Source organism: Podarcis liolepis (assembly GCF_965112155.1).
Source record: "Podarcis liolepis genome assembly, chromosome: 3".
Lineage (NCBI taxonomy): Eukaryota > Metazoa > Chordata > Lepidosauria > Squamata > Lacertidae > Podarcis > Podarcis liolepis.
In genome coordinates, this window is record NC_139557.1 from 2,622,360 (window position 1) to 2,639,746 (window position 17,387).

Genomic DNA, 17,387 nt, shown 5'->3' on the forward strand with positions numbered 1-17,387 from the left:
TAGCTAAAGTATGGGCTTAACTGATCTGGACAGAGATAAAACAAGGAGGTTTGGAAATACGCCTGGTACAATTGGCAGAAAGTCAGATTTCCTCCATTTGGGATGTGTCGCCGTTGATAATTACAGGCACGAAGAATTGAAAGTGAAAGACATGGAAGAAAATAAACACCCACACAGAAACATATTGTTTGATTTAACTCACTTGCAAGACGAACTCAGAGGCTGAGAAAAATGAACAAAGGATTAACATCAGATTGATTTATGGGAATCACCTGGACTAACTTAGAGACGCAGCACAAATGTGAGATGATTGCTATCCCCCGACCTCAGAGCATGGGAAGTCAAACAAAGATTTATAATTTGGAATAATACATGAACTGTTTGATTATTTTATAATTTGGAATGTTTTTAATGTGGCTTTTATTGGATTGTTAAATTGGAAAACTTAATAAAGATTGTTATATATGTATAAAAAGATACTTTGTTCCAATTCAGTCCACAATTGATGGCACTCAATGTCATGAAGCCAGCAGCTTTGCACTGTAGTCTCCTTTGTGAAGTTCCTTTGTTTTTCATACAGTTCTTTTAAAACAACTTTCCACGTGCCCAAGGATTAAGGCTTTCTGGGAAATGATCTATAATGAAATGAAAAAGGTATTTAAATATACCTTCCTGAAGAAACCAGAGACCTTTCTCCCGGGCATAGTCGGCCAATTGGTGCCAAAGAAGGACAGAACTTTTTTATGTATGCTACAACAGCAGCAAGAATACTTATTGCAAAGTACTGGAAGACACAAGATTTACCCACTCTGGAAGAATGGCAGATGAAGGTGATGGACTATATGGAATTGGCAGAAATGACTGGCAGAATCCGAGACAGGGAGAAGAAATGGTGGAAGAAGACTGGAAGAAATTTAAAGACTATCTACAGAAATACTGTAAAATTAATGAATGTTAAAATGATGTTGGACTGAAAATAAGTGGTTTTGGTATTAAGGCTAATAAGAATATGTAAATATAGATAGTTATTTGGATGAAAATATATAGTTATAATAGGTTAAGATTATAGAGTAAAGATAAATGAAAGAGGGTAAGTATTTGCTGAAAGGACTTTGTAAACGGGAATACAAAAGGGGAGGTGTGAGGAGGTCAAGGAAATAAGCAAATGAACTTAAAGATATTGAAAAATGGATTATTTCCTTTTAAGATATTTTTCTTTCTTTTTTCTCTTCTTTTTTATTTTTTCAACTATCGGTTTTTTAGGTTTCTTTTTTGGTAACTTTCTTATTAGTTTTTGTTCTTTTCTCTTTTTTCTTTTTTGTATGTGTAATAGTTGGTTTAATTATTTTTAACCTTTTTAAAAAAAAGTTATGTTTTGTATGTTTTGTGTAAAATTTAATAAATATTATAAAAAAAAAAATTTAAAACAACTTTCCATGCTGCTTACCTGATGGAAGACATTTGGGATATAAATGTACAAAAATAGATAATGTTGATAACTGATATTCTCAGCTTGAACAGGGCCAATGAGGCAAATCTAAAAAACAAACAAACATGGAAATGCTACATAGATCAACCCTCAATGAGATGCAGAAAGAATTGCAAGTAATAATGACATATACAAACAGATATAAAAACACAACAAATTGAAATTTATTGACATTGTGCCCGTCCACTTCCTGCACTTGTCGAAATGAAGCAGAAGGAAAAAAGGAAGAGAATTTTTGGTCTTGAACTTTCTCATGACTATGACTGGCTAGGACTATGATTTTGGAGTGAAAAAGCATTGGAAACAGACAGCTTAACCTTCTCATAAAAGCTACTGCTGTGCAGCTCCTGTGACTCTTGAAGGAGACAGAAATTGCCAGGAACTCTTTCAATCTTACATTCTGCCACATTAATAGCCCAGTTTGGAGTTCTTCCCAATTCCTTTTTTGTTTTTGCTACCCTTAATAATTAATTATGCAGACACTTGGCCACCTGACTACTCACCCTTAATTTCAGATCATCCATGAAGACCCAAAACAGATCCTGTGCACACAGGGGTGAGGGGAGACAACTTCCATTCATTCACTGCGAGAACTGTCCATTTATTTCTCTTCCATGCTTCCTGCGCTTTAATCAGTTACCAACTCTTAAGATGATCCATCCACTGATAGCAGACATCTAAGTTTGCTCAGGAGCCTTTGATGGGGATTTTGTCAGACCTTTAATAATAATAATAATAATAATAATAATAATAATAATAATAATAATAATTTATTTGTACCCCATCCATCTGGCTGGGATTCCCCAGCCACTCTGGGCAGCTTCCAACAAAAAACAAAACTACACTAAAGTGTCATGCATTAAGAACTTCCCTGAACAGGGCTGCCTTCAGATGTCTTCTAAAAGTCTGGTAGTTGTTTATCTCTTTGACATCTGATGGGAGGGTGTTCCACAGGGCGGGCGCCACTACCGAGAAGGCCCTCTGCCTGGTTCCCTGTAGCTTTGCTTCTCGCAATGAGGGAACCGCCAGAAGGCCCTCAGCGCTGGACCTCAGCGTCCGGGTAGAACGATGGGGGTGGAGATGCTCCTTCAGGTATACTGGACCGAGGCCGTTTAGGGCTTTAAAGGTCAGCACCAACACTTTGAATTGTGCTCAGAAACGTACTGGGAGCCAATGTAGGTCTTTCAAGACCGGTGTTATGTGGTCTCTTGGTTCATCTTGCTCAGTATTGTCTATGCTGGCTGACAGCAACTATCCAGTGTTTCAGAGATGCCAGGAACTGAATTTAGAACCTTCTGCAAGCAACGGAGATGCTGTACAGCTGAGCCTGCATACTCACCTACATTTAAAGCACATGATTCTCCCAAAATAATCCTCAGAATTGAAGTTTGTTGAGGGTGCTGAGAATTGTAGCTTTGGGAGATAAACGAATAGTTCCCAGCATTTTTTGGAGGAAGCCATGTGATTTAAATGTATGATATGTAAGTCGCTGACATTACAGCCCTTTCTCAAATAAGTTTAAGATACTTCTCATTTCCTTTAATGTGAAATAACATTGGAGTGGTTTGCAGGCAGGCAAGTTGCACTTTTGAAAATGTTGTTTCTCACGAAATAAAACGTAGCATGAAATTCCTGTCTGTTTCTCCTTTTGGGGGCCTGGGGGCGGGAGGTGCTGGTGTCCAAACTTATAACTATGCTACTATCCTGATTTTTCCCATTTCTCTCATTGGAGAGGAAAACAAGCTGTTAAATGCAGATGCCCTGTACACTCCAGTCTACGAATTAGAGTGATACAAATCAGGACCAACTTAGACCCCAGTGCCAACCATGGGTGTAGCCAGGATTTATTGGGGCGGGGGGAAAGCGACTTATCTGCGACCCAGTTGGTCAGTTAGTTAAGTGTTTTCATTTATTTTCTTGATGGGGCGGCTCCGCCCCTGGTGCCAAGTGGAAAAGACTGCGCCTGCGAGGACTTGCGGCGTTTCCTGTCTCGGCGCGCGCGCAAGCGAATCCGAGGCAGCAGCGGGCGGCTCTATTGGGCTTCCAGTCTCTGCTTCGCCCGTTGCCAAGTGACGCCGAGAAAGCGCGCGCCCGGCGGGAAAGAAGGGGTTGCCTTTGCCGTCCTCCTCCTCCTGGAATGGTGAGCGCTGCGGGAGACATTTGTGCATTTCGGAGGCATCGGAAACGCGCCTCCTTTGCTCTGCTCTTTTTTCCTCGCTTGTTGTGTTTTTAGGGGCGGGCGGGGAGAGAAGCCCCCACCTAAGGACCTGCGAGGGCAAGGAGAGGCGGCGGGCCGGGGCAGTCCCGAGTTCCTCGCGTGGCCGGATTTTGTTTCCCTTTGCCCTTTTTATCCTATTGCCCTGATTACAGCGGTAGTTTTCTGATACTCCTGCTGCTGCCTTTCGGTTTATTTACTGCGCGTCGCTTGTGACTCCTCTCCTCAATATGGGCACCCAGAGCGTGTTTCGTGGAAATAAGTCGAACTCGGGATGCCCTCTCACCCTAGTGAACAGGTCTTCGGGGTTACATGCATTTTTATCGAAGGAATGAAGGAAAAGCAGCAAAAAGTCCTGTAGCACATTTTATCATGGCACAAGCTTTTACAGACTAGTGGCCACATTGGAAGATGCATTGGATGAAAGCTTATGTCACGTTTTGGTGTTTAAACTGCTGCAGGACTTCAAACTAACACAGCTGGAAATTGGTGTGAAGGTGACCAAGCTTAGCTTTGTAGTCTCAAAGGCAATAATAGTTTATGGTGATTAATATGATTTAATATAAATTATTATGTTTTGAAAACTTCACTAGAATTTACACATGTGACAAAGTTTCAGTCTCCTTCTCACACCCAATCCTGTATTTCCCAACCTTTTCCCGACCGTGGCTCCCCTCCGACCTTGTTTCCTTCCTGTGCACCCCACAGGCATAGACAATGGGGCGGGGGGGGGGCAATAAGTAAAAATAAAAATCAATACAAATCTGAGGTTCTGCCCCCCAACAAAATCATGCCCCCTTACAATAATCCTGGCTATGCCCACACTCCCCCATCCCACCAGTAAAAAAGTAGCTATTTAAATGTTTGTTTGTAAATAGAATATGTTTTATTTTATGCAAAATACAATTACATAAAATGATAGGAACATAATGAAATATTGTTGTATCATGGAGCTGGAAGGAACGCCAAGGGTCGTCTTTCTAGTGCAGCCCCTGCAATGTAGGAAACTCAGCTAAAGCATCCCTGACAGATAGCAGTCCAAGCTCTGCTTAGAAGCTTTCAAGGAAGGAGAGTCCACAACCTCATAAGGGGGATCCATCTTCCATGTATTATAAAAAGTAAGCAACACTCATTTGACCCACGTTGTTCGACACAGAGGGAGAAACCTACAGATACATTCCAAAAGGCACACAGAAAGTTCTGTATATTTGGGAGAACTTTAAAAACCAAATGGTCTTCAAAAAGATCTTGTTATTCGGCGGAGGCCTGGCTGCCTAGATAAAACTCTGTAGTCCACAGGTTTTCAACCTTTTTGTGTCTACAGCTCCCTTGGCCAACTACATTCTTTCTGCAGCCCCCCTGTGGGTGTCAGGAGCCCAGTTATGTCCCCCCTTGCCTGCAGAGCTGGCAGCTTCTTGCCCCTTTTTGAAGACCCTCCCTTGTGGAGTGTTCCCTCAGCCTCCTCTCTTTTCTTCCTCTCCTGGGGAGTCCTCCAGGCAGCAGCTGCCACTGCCCTTGATCTCTGAGCTGCCCCAAAGCGGTGCCTCCTCACACTGCTCCACAGGGGCCTGGGAAGAGGATGTCCCCAGCCTTAGGAGCCCAACAGAGACTGGCCAGATGTGAGGCCAGCACCTTACCTTGGGTGCTGCCGGGCATGCATGGCGGAAAGGCTTCCCTTCAGCACCAGGCACTCGGCTCCCAGGCAGGGAGCACAGCAAGCACAAGAAAGGCCAGCGCGGTGCCTTCCTGCCCACCCACCCAGCCTCCCACTTATCTGTCCATTCCCACCAGCAAGGGCAGGTAGACTGGGTGGCTGGGCTCCCTCACCCACTTGCTTGCTTACTCTGCTCCTGGCAACCAGCACCCCCTGGTCAGCCCCAGAGGTACCACTTGTGGAGTTTGTAGGCAGGGCTGCTAAAACAAGCCTTTGGGAGGCAGAGACGCAACAAGACATCAAAGGGGAAGGAAAGAGGGACTGAGGCCAGTGTTGCCTGCGGCACCCCTGACCATCACTGAAGGTACTCCAGGGTGCCTGGCACACTGGTTGAAAACCACTGCTATAGCTTTACACACCCTTACCTGTGGCTTTCTTCTGAGTAGACACTTAGTTATTTACTAGATGCAAGTCAGCAGCACCAGGCGACCCTGCTTAGCTAGGCACTGGGGTGGATTGCACGATGCTCCTTGCAGAGTTAGGCCCAGACTGCCATTGGACTCAGCACTAGTGGCAGCAACAAACAGCTCTGGCTCACCCAGCCCTACCCATTGCCACTCCACCACCGCATTTGCCTGACCTGGGTGTTCAGGATTGGGAGCCTCAGCGATTGCCCTCTCCCGCTGGAAAGAAACCAGGACTGCTCCAAGAAAAATGCATGTGGCAAAAAGGAGCGCTAGACCCACAGGTTTTTTTTTAAACAATTTTTTTTCTTCACTTCTCACTTCCTTCTGTGGTCTCCTTGCCTTGTGCTGTGGCCGCCCATTTATGCAATTTATAGCTGTGCTCCCCTTGGAATATCCTGGGGGCCCCTGGGGGGGCCATATGCCCCCCAGTTGGGAAACACTGCTGTATACTATCCTTACCAATTTCCATGGAATTTGTTCATTGTTTAAGACGAGGACGCAAGTGTCAGACGAGGCAACTCGTTTACTTTTTAAAGTATCTTCTAATCTGAATGGTTCTGACAGTTACAATACTTAACTGAGGATCAGATGGCACTTTAGTATCTTTAAATGTTGTGCTAGAAGGAGTTTAGAGATTTTAATTACAGGGCTTGACAACCTGATCCCGCTAACTATGCCAACTTAGAACAAATTTGTTTTGCGTGGGCACTGCTTCTCTCGAAGTATGTTTGGGTCATTTCTAGATTAGATTACTGCAATGAGCTGCCCTTGAAAGCCATCTGGAAAAAGCAGTGGCAATGGTCTGATGGGAGCCTTATTATGCAAGTATGACACTGGCTGTGTTGGCTTCCAGTGTTGGCGCTCTCAATACAAGATGGTGATTTAAAGCCTACATGATTTGGGACCTTGGTATCTGAAAGATACCTACACACGTTACAGTAATCACGAAAGGATCTCTTAAGTAGTAGTGTAGGAAGGGGTGTGCGGTGCCCTGGGTGGGACTGGGGCTGCAGGGTGCCCCAGTCACTGCCTCCTAGTCCCTTCTGGCCCCCCTCCCAGGCGCCCTCCAGACTTGCAGAATACCCTGATTTGGCCTGTAGGAAACATCTCTACGAACAGATTCCCAATAGTGGTTTGCTTTACACAACAGACTCCCTCTTATTGTTGAAAAGAAGAATCCTTTCGTGTTGCCAGATAATAAACAGAAAGGCTGAGGCTGTAAGGCCTGCAGGAGGCTTTGCTAACAAGAGGGAAACCCCTCAGGGCAGAAGCGGGGAAGGAGCTCCGACTGGGCTCCTGGGGGGTTTCCCAGAGTGGAGTGGCTGTGGAAGTGAAGTGGGAGCCAGAAATGTTGCGCTGGACCTGGGGTGGGCCTGGAAGGAGGCGCCTGGGGCGTCTGCTGCTCTGGAGCGGACTCTTAAGGAGCTCCGTCTCCGGAGTCCTCTCACTGGGCCATGACACTTGCACCCATGTAGCCGCCACCATCGTGCATGATGTCGTCGAGCCCCTGCCAATCCTGGAGAAGCTGCCACTGCAGATAGACTGCTTGGCCATGTGGGGTGAGTCAGCTCCAAAGGGCCCAATGCTGTCTGAAGAAGCAGTGCAGAAGGCACTGGGCTGGCATGTACAAGCTGTGTCCCTCCTGGGAGGGACGAATTTGCTTGGGCATTAAGAAACCTGGTAACTTGCTTCAATTGCATATTCAGGCAAAGGGTCAAAACAGCTAGGACCCAACTCAGTCTGATGATGGCTGTTGCTAATAACGAGGGCAGGGAAAGTAGTACAGGGCTCTTAGAAGTGGATGTGTATATGACAAGTCAGTTTTGTGAGTACGTATTTTCAATTAGACATACACAGGTCAGGTTATAAAGGGAAAGTCCTTCCTATTTGCCAAGTATGCACAATTCCTATGCCCAAATAAACTGCCTATTGAGTTGTGGGGTACAATTTGCATAATTACTGGAAAGCTGAAGAAATGCAAATGTTGTCGTATGACAATGGAGTGTGTGTGTGTGTGTGTATTCTTTGAAAGTTTTGCAATTGGTTTCCCACCTTACTAGGAAGCCTGCTTTGCTTTCACTGTATTTCTGATGAAAATTTGTGGAGTTTTGTCCTTGAAATCAGTAAGCTTTGTAGGTGAATTATTCTACTTTATTATGAAGTTACTTTTAAAATGGCCTTCCTACTGTGTTTTGAGAAATGAAAGAATAGTAGAAGACTGGATAATTCCATGATGCTGTGGTGCATGTTAAATAACTTTATCCGGCATAATTTCCTGGGATTTGCATAGTGAACTTTCATCAGCTGCAAAAAGCATTCCAGTGACACAGACCAGGCTAAATTGAGAGGCCCAATATGCAGTGAAGTGAGATTGGAGGGAGGCAACTGCAAGAATGGAAACAATGAAATGAGTTGTTTTAGCAGGATGACTTTCTGTGGAAATTTACATAATTGCCACTCTAGCACAGTGTTTCTCAACCTTTTCTGACCGTGTCCCCCTTCCAACCTTGTTTCCTTCCTGGGGCCCCTCCTGTCCTACCGGTAGAAAGGTAGCTATTTAAATGTTTTGTTTTGATAAAGAAAAATAGGGGTGGTTTGCTTTTGCTGCCCCACCCCCCAGGGACTGAGTCCCTGAAGTCCATGATGGGTCAGAGATGAATGGATGGAGGCAGGATGCAATGAAAGCAAGGCACATCTTTATTTCTCTGTTGCAGCAGAGTCCACACCCCCAACAAGGAGGCAAGAGAGACCCAGTACCAAGAAGAAACATCTCTTTTAAGGGTTTTCATTTTGGTGTGGAGAAGGACATCCCCTCTACAACAGTCAGAAATTACATCACACATAAGGTTGGAGTTTTTTTTTTACAGTGGCTCATGCCAGAGGTGTGATATTTCTGAGGATTTAGCAAGTTTTACATAGTTCCAGACACAGTTTACACAGTCTCGTGCCGTGGCCCCCCATTTACGCAATTTTCACCTTAGGCCCCCTGAAATATCCTGGGGGTCCCCAGGGGCCGTATCCGTGACAAATGAGTTTTAATAAAAAAAGTTCTATTTACAAATGAAACATTTAAATAGCTACCTTTCTACCTGTAGGACAGGAGAGGCCACAGGAAGGGGGCCACAGTTGGAAAAAGGTTGAGAAACACTGTTCTTGGGTGTAAGCTCTATAAACTTTTGTGTTTACTTTTTAGTAAAGTTGCCTAGGATTGCACTGAGTAATGTTATTAAAATGATTGCTGCAATTTTCAATCTACCTAGAAGGGAATGCAGGTTGACCTGTCCAGTAAACATCTAATGGGTGAGGAACATAAGAGACGTGAAACAGTTAAAACTACAATAAATCTACTTGGTGTCTAAATTCATTGATCCAAACTAGGAGTTCATTCTGTTAAAGTAGGAAATGGGACACAAAACAACTGTGCCCATTTAGATACCTTTTTTTTGTACTTCTCAGCACTAGTCAAGTAATCTTGAACTCAAACTGCAGGAAATACTTGGAATTCCACTGTAACAATATCCAGCAGAGAATATTTAAGTAGTATTAAGTTTCAAATACCTGAAGCAAAATGCTCTTCAAGCATCATAAGCAGTTGCAGCTTATAAGAACTAGTATAATCTAGTTTCTTTTTACCATTTCCCAAATGAGGCATAGTTTTAATTTTGTCACCAGAAATTTACTGCAGGGGGGAAATGAATATTGCATTTCATTAAAGTATGTCTAAACTTTAGTATCCCAGGTAAGGCTGAGCGATATCTAATTTTCAACATATCACCAGCTTAACACCACAATATTTCAATATATCACGATATATGGGTCTAACTCTTAAACTGACAAATTTTTACTTACTTTTAACGTATTGTTACAACTGTTGTGTTATAGTATTACTGTACCAGTAATGTTTAAATTAGCACATTTTGTCTAAAAATAAAGCTGTAGAAGTAATCAGTAGCATAGATATCAACACCAATTATTTGATTGTTTGTTAATTTTATTTTCTACACCAGGCCAAAATACAAAAAATAGAATGAATAAATTTTAACAGAACAAAAGATTTTTAAATAATATTTTTATTGCAAAAAAATGTGCATTTCTTTTATAAACCAGGCTAAACCCCTAGTAACACCAATACGATATAATTTTTTTAACGACAGGAATCTTGTCTTCAGCTTCTTTATAGAATTATAGAGTCGGAAGAGAACCTGAGGGCCATCTAGTCCAACTCCCTTGCAATGCAAGAATCTCAGCTAGATCATACATTACAGATGGCCGTTCAACCTCTGCTTAAAAACCTCCAAGGAGTGGTTGGTTGGCTGGATGCTCTCATTCTCTCTTTGCTGCTCAGAGTAGGAAACCCCCCTGTCTGACCAGTTTCCAGGAATGTGCCTTGAGACTGTGTGACAAGCTGATAGAAATATCCCCAGGAGTCCCTCTAAATTAATGTGGAACGATAGGGGTGTCTGTAGGACAAGAAAGAGAGTGGCTTTGAGAGTTTGGTGAAACCATGTAGACCATGTGAACCAGCCTCCACTGCATTGGATGGAATAGTTTCACATGCACCAAGTGGAATAAAACAGGTTGATGTGATAGTATGCTAATTTTGCTGAAACCTTTGCTTTACCTACTAACTTACATGAAAGTGAGTGGAACACAAAGGGACCTCTTCATCAGATACTGGTGAGAATAAGTTTGATCACAGTCATTCATACATTGGTAACATTCTGATAAGATCATCATGCTCTGAATGAACTACCTCTGAAATGCAGTGCTATAGAGTTCTAAATAGCCCAAAGGAAAAACAGAATACTAGCTTTATGTTGATTGCTCAGGCTCAGTTCACCTTGTTTGTTGTTGTTTAGTCGTTTAGTCGTGTCTGACTCTTTGTGACCCCATGGACCAGAGCACGCCAGGCACTCCTGTCTTCCACTGCCTTGTTCACCTTTGTGTTGTTTAGGTTGAGATATACTGTATTTTTTGCTCTATAAGACGCACCTAGTTTTTAGAGGAGGAAAACAAGAAACAAGAAAGCAACACAAAGCCTCTTGAGCGAAGAGGGAGGAGCACTCCGGCTGCGCTCAAGAGGCTTTGCGTGGCTATCCCTGAAACCAGAAGAGCAAGAGGGATTGGTGCGCAGCAATCCCTCTTGCTCTTCTGGCTTCAGCGATAGCTGCACAGCCTGCATTCGCTCCATAAGACACACACACATTTCCCCTTACTTTTTTGGAGGGGAAAAGTGCGTCCTATAGAGCGAAAAATACAGTATATTTTGCTTATATATTATATATATATTATTGAATTTAAATATTACATCACAAAATTAAAAAGAAAATACACCACCCATCGGTTAACAAAATATGTTATATAGAAAGTAAAATGTTACTAAAAAATAAATGTTACCTATACATAAAAGAAAGTTCTTCCATTCTTTAAACCCTTAAATACATCCTCCTGTATGAACCTACCCACAATAAGTGTCCAGCAAAAGACTAGCTCTGTGTCGTCTCATCTTCAGAGAGATAGTGGCTGCATGCATTGGGTCAGGTCTTCCCCTGCCCTGGACTTTGACACTCTTCTCTCAACCAGCAACATGCCAAGTTGCTTATTTGGCCATATATGCTTTCTACTTCCAACAGTTAAGTTAGTCCAGCAATAGATGGAGAGAAGCTTGTTTCTAAGACTGCAATCCTATACACTTAAACTTGGAATTAAAATCTCATCAGACTTGGATCACACCCATAGCATACATTTAAATCACCCCTATACCACTTTAGGGGATGCGGCTGTGGGTTAAGCCACAGAGCCTAGGACTTGCCGATCAGAAGGTCGGCGGTTCAAATCCCCGTGACGGGGTGAGCTCCCGTTGCTTGGTCCCTGCTCCTGCCCACCTAGCAGTTTGAAAGCACATCAAAGTGCAAGTAGATAAATAGGTACCGCTCCGGCGGGAAGGTAAATGGTGTTTCCGTGCGCTGCTCTGGTTCACCAGAAGCGGCTTAGTCATGCTGGCCACATGACCCGGAAGCTGTACACCGGCTCCCTTGGCCAATAAAGCAAGATGAGCGCCGCAACTCCAGAGTCGGCCACGACTGGACCTAATGAGGGGTCCCTTTACCTTTACCTTTATACCACTTTAGCAGTCGTGGTGTCTCCCAGAGCTTCCTAGGAAATGTAGTTGTTAAGAATGCTGAGGGTAGCTTTGTGAGTGGTCTCCTCTCAAGAACCATAACAAACTGTAGTTCTCAGGATTCCTTGCAGGAACCAATGACTGTTAAAGTGGTATAGGGGTGATCTAAATGCATGCTGTGGGTGTAACTTTACTGTGGCTTATGCTTGAGTATACATGGATAGGATTAAGCTGTAAATCATTCTTTAAAGATGAACATTCAAATGTTATTGGGGTTTTAATAGGTGATGTAGTACACCATCAAAAGAACTTTTTCTCCATCATGGACTGGTTGAGCAAGATCCAGTAGTTCCAAGATTCCTTTTGCTGGGAGCTGTGTGATGTCGGGGGATCAATAACAATGAGGCCCAAAAAGGCTACCTGATTAATTGTGGTTCCATGTGGGCACCATACAGTTTCTCTGTTCCTCTACTACAGTGGTTCCCAATTAGCTAATTACTGAGGACCCCTTATTTTTCAAAAGCCAAGCCACGGACACCCTACTTTTGAAATTTTTGATAACTCTATGGTAGTTACCTCTGCAAAGCAATTTTTTGAACAAAATGTGGGGTAGCTCCTAATAAGCAATGGCTTTTAGGTGCACTAAAAAGCAGACTAGGGCTGGGTGATAGCTGGTTTTCAACATCATGGTATATCAGCAGCTAAGCATCATGATATCCTGATGTACCACGATGTGTGCTCCCCTCCCCCCACAAAGATGGACCTGGCAGTGGTAGAGGGCGGTGGTGGTGGGAGTCTAACGGAGACCTTACCCCATTGCTGGCTCATGCTGGAGGCAAGGTGGGGGCTCCTTTAAACTTCTCCCTTGAGGGGAGTGCAACTGCACGCCTCTCAATGGAGAAGTGTGGCACAGCGTTCACTTCCCCAGCTGAGAGCTGAGGTGGTCTGGGATCCCTTACCTCCCAGCTAGCAGAGAACTACAGTCTATATCTCTGCTCTCCACAAAACTCTCCTTCCTGACTGCTGCCTCTGGACTTTTTAAGCTCAGCAGTTCCAGGAGATCTTCATTGGTCCCAGGTGGTGCCATCTGCTTGCTGCGCCACCCATCTCTTACCTTGCCTGATTACACTGTTACCCTGGCCACTATACAGGTAACTCACAGCTTACGTGCATTTAACTTGCGCACATTCAGCTTTACACACTTTGCAAAAAATGATTAAAAAATTAAAAGGGAAAAGGGGTGGGTATCCAAGAAAAAAGATTTTGTCAATCCGAGCTGTGGAGTTGGTAAAGCTGTAGGTTGCAAAGGAACAACTGAGAGGCTTAGAATGTACTCTTGATTGTTCCTCTATAACGGACTTCTTCAACCTCGGCCCTCCAGATGTTTTTGGCCTACAACTCCCATGATCCCTAGTTAGCAGGACCAGTGGTCAGGGATGATGGGAATTGTAGTCTCAAAACATCTGGAGGGCCGAGTTTGAGGAAGCCTGCTCTATAAGCAGGGCTGCCTTTTAAGTTCAGTGCTGACTTGAATTCAAGTCAAGACTGCAAATGAAGAATTGAGAGTGAATTTAGTGCGCTTTTGATTCTTCTCTGAAATTATATGACTCTATAGGTGATTGACAGGCATGTGGCCTGCATCCATCTGTCAAAGATTGCTTTGTAGAGGATCACAGGTGATGTGTATCTGGAACTGTGAGTTGTGTCTCTGGAACTGTCTGAATTGTGCTGCTTAACAAGTTCTTCAAAATTTTCTATAGGATTCCAACCCCTGGATAAAGGTACCCCCAGGGTGTAGATTAAACTGACAGGTGGGTTAGAAACTGAAATCTATCAATATTCTAATGATTGCTCAGGCTGCTTCAAAGTCTTCTTTAATATTTTCCAAGCATTAAAATTGTAGCAATAAAAATTGAATGCTACCCCAGTGCTGAAAAGAAATACTGTATGTAAAATATATTTTACTGGTTCTGTTCTTTACTAATCTGAAACATTGCAATTATATGTATTTAATTGTATAACATATGTTTTTAGTGTAATTGCTTCTCTTTCTTTTGCAGTGAAATCATTTTCCATTTTAGGTATTGACGTACTGACCCAATGGAACTTGATTTTCACCTTCAGATTTCCCCCTCTAGTTCTCTTTCTTCTCTTTCTTCCTGCTGTGATCAAAGGGGTCCCATTATCTTGAAAGAGGGGGAGAAGGACATTCTCTTGGCATTTTACTGATGCTGATTCTCTGAAGCAATGTTTTGTCTCTGAGAAGACATTCAGTGGTGTAGTTAGCATGTCACATTAAACTATAGTTTAAACTATACTAAAATTCAATGAGATCTTCAAACCAGATGTCAAGTGTGCCTTTGGGAGAAAGATCAAACTTTTTTTGTTTTTAGGCTGACAAACACCAAAATGTACAAGTGATATGCAGTTGCTTTCACTTCAAAAAGTGGGCAAAGTGAGTTTATATTTTAAACCTATTGGCATCTCCAGTAGTCTTTACGAGATGTGCTTCAAGGAATCTTATTTTTTTTAACCATAGAGTGATGATCTTGGGACAAGTTCTGAGGGATTGTTTTGAGAACCTTCTACTATGTTGAAAGATATTTTAGCTGACAGCATGAAGATTGACTGCTTCATTTGTAAAGGGAAGGATTAAAAGAGTTAGTCAGAAGTCATTACACTGAATTACATTTTCTTCCTGACAGTGATTGAGATATGTTAGCAATAACTCAAATGTGTAGGTGCCTTTTTCCTCACATTGTGTTTGGTCTTTTATGAATAATTGCCAAGTAGTCTCAGTAGTGGGTCATCTAAGAAAATAGACAGGGTTGTATCCATTCAGGGCCAGCCTAAGACATTTTGGCACTTGAAGCAGACCCTAAAATGGCACCCTGCTTCCCCAGGGTAGAAGGGGAACAAAGGGGGAAAGGAAGTTTGACATTGGGTTCCCAGTGGATCCTGCCGCCTGAGGCTGTTGTCTCATGGGTGGGCCGGCCCTGTTTTCAATGGCTACCTTCTGCAAAGAGAAGGAGGCCTTCTGCTCATGGGAGAGTCTTCAATCATGCTGAGGCCTCTGCTAAGCTAAGCAAAGAGGAGTGGAGACGATTTCTGCCATTTATTCCGGCAGTAATTCCCCTCATGTCACTCTTCCATGTTGCCTAACACCCTGGAGCAGATTTGTAGAGATGGATGGGACTAGACAAGGAAGGAGGAATTGGGAACAATCACCTTCTGCTCTCTTCCGTTAGCTGAGGCATTTGCTGGCGCAAAAGGCCTTCTGTGAGCATTATGTGTCTTTTCTAGGGATCAAATATGGAATTTGGGCCCATCTCTATGCCACTGACAGACTTCCAGCGCCAAGGCAGTAGGGAAGCTTGAATTAGCCACACCATCCTATATTGCTCAAACAAAACACGGGTTAAGGGCATGGCTCTTAACATCTGCATTTTCTTGGCAGTTTGAAATCTGAGTAAACATTGAACTTAGCACAACATGCTAATTGGAAGGTGGGAGGTTTATTTGCTAATTGAATGTTCACATATTATATGTAGCAGAAGAAGCCTTTGAAATAATTAGGCTTGGACATTTGACATGTCAAAAATACTAGGGCAAATGACCAGGTGTTTAATTTTTAAAGCCCTAGTCAGCAATTAGTTTTGCTAGAGGAGAGGAAGATAGTAAAGAACCAGGCCTTTCCCATGCTCCAGGGTAGACTTCTGGCAGGCTCATTGTGAGAGTGATTGCTCCAGTTGTTGATTCCTAATTTAAAGCATTGATTATTCCATGTTGCAATAAGAAAGAAAGAAAACTAGGTTGCCATCTTCACAAAGTAGAATTTTAGATGATTTTTGATTGGTCAGATAATAAGCAACCACAACTAGTCAGTTGATTGGCACCTGAATCCTAGAAGAAATACTTGAAGATGATGGCCACAGTTACCACGAAGTCTTCAGAGGATGATGGGCTAAACCAACTAAAGCATGCTTCCCCAAACTCGGCCCCCCAGATGTTTTGAGACTACAATTCCTATCATCCCTGGCCACTGGGCCTGTTAGCTAGGGATCATGGGAGTTGTAGGCCAAAAACATCTTGGAGGGCCAAGCTTGAAGAAGCCTGAACTAAAGCAAAATAAAGCTCATATCAAATTAGGCTTCATATAATCATTTGTTTGCAAAACCTTGTCAGAAGCATGATCCATGTTTGGGTTTTAGGCATGTCTGTATTGGACCTTCTTATGGTCCTTACTTGGCATGAATACAACTGTGGGAATTGTTATGTACTGAAGTTCTCACCCTGGGCCAGCAGGGGGATACTGTAGATAGTTCAGGTCCACATATGCAAATGAGGGATCGAAAAGTGACGTTCAGTGATTGGATAGTTTTAGAAAGTTGTTACTGTTGCGTTGTAGTGGAGCTCTATATAAGCAGGCTGACTGAACCCTTCAGTTCTGTTCTGTTCTGACCTGTGAATAAACAAGAGCTGTTTGAAGAATTGCTGTGTCGTCTGATATGTTCACCCACAACTTAACAGGAATCAACTGAGAAATGAGAGCGGTGTGTTGTACAGGTCTCCTTCCTATGCAGTATGAAAAGTGCTGTTTTATATTTGCATGATCTGCCATGGGTTCTGCCTCTGATTATTAGTGGTATGTGCACAGGTGTCACAGAGTTTGCGGTAACATTTCAGAATTTTGTTAGAATTAAACTTATTGTTTATGATCAGTTACATGGAGAAGATTTGCTTGTTCATTCGTGTTATAATAGTTAAAGGGTTATTTCTTTGTGCTGCAGGCAATACAAATTCATGATTATATTTCCCTGTCTACAATTTATTCAAAGTCTCTCCAACCTTTTTTCTTCTTTTATGTAATGAATGAACCTACTTTTCTGAAGAACAGCATAATATAATTTAATATATACCTGTTGAAATCCAGAATGTGTACTTCGTACACTTTTCTCCTTCTGAATACATCTGGGGTGACTAACCTGTGGTCCTCCAGATATTGTTGTACACCAGATTCCATCTGTCCCAGGCAGTAGTCATGGGTAGTGGGAGCTGGACTCCAGCAGAATCCAGAGGGTCAAAGGTTAGTGACCCATTTCCTAAAATCAGTAACAGGTTGCATATTTGTTGGATCAGCTATTTCATGTTTGTGTTCTGTAAGAACCCTCAGATGAGTGCTCTTGAGATCCAGTTGTTAATATTAAATTTATATTTTATCCTCAAAATGTGGGAACTTTTCCAGTAATTTCAGTGTGCATTGGATGGCATTATTGACTTAATAATATTTATTTGGTGGGAGGCATTTACACTTCTCTCACAATTGAGGAATGGTGGTCTTTATGTCCTGGGAAGCTTCTCTTGCTGCACCACCATATAAATATAATTATGTGTAATCTGATGTCATTCAACATTTTCTAATACACAGGGTAACACCTGAA

At 42.8% G+C, this 17,387-nt stretch overlaps 1 protein-coding gene across 6 annotated transcripts in view; it reads left to right on the forward strand.

Annotated features, from left to right (window-relative positions):
* The first annotated feature begins 3,440 nt into the window (after positions 1-3,440).
* Positions 3,441-17,387, forward strand: part of WDPCP (WD repeat containing planar cell polarity effector) — a 171,266-nt gene continuing 157,319 nt past the window's right edge. For 2 of the 6 annotated variants that reach the window (XM_083495163.1, XM_083495167.1), the window contains exon 1: positions 3,441-3,629. Coding sequence is in view for 2 of the 6 variants with exons in the window: in XM_083495166.1 (XP_083351292.1) it covers positions 15,439-15,452 (14 nt within the window). In the remaining 4 variants the exon portion in view is untranslated. Of the gene's footprint in view, positions 3,630-8,601; positions 8,672-14,948; positions 15,453-17,387 lie in introns of those variants that run through there. The other 4 variants (XM_083495164.1, XR_014523941.1, XM_083495166.1 and 1 more) reach the window with 4 other exon arrangements.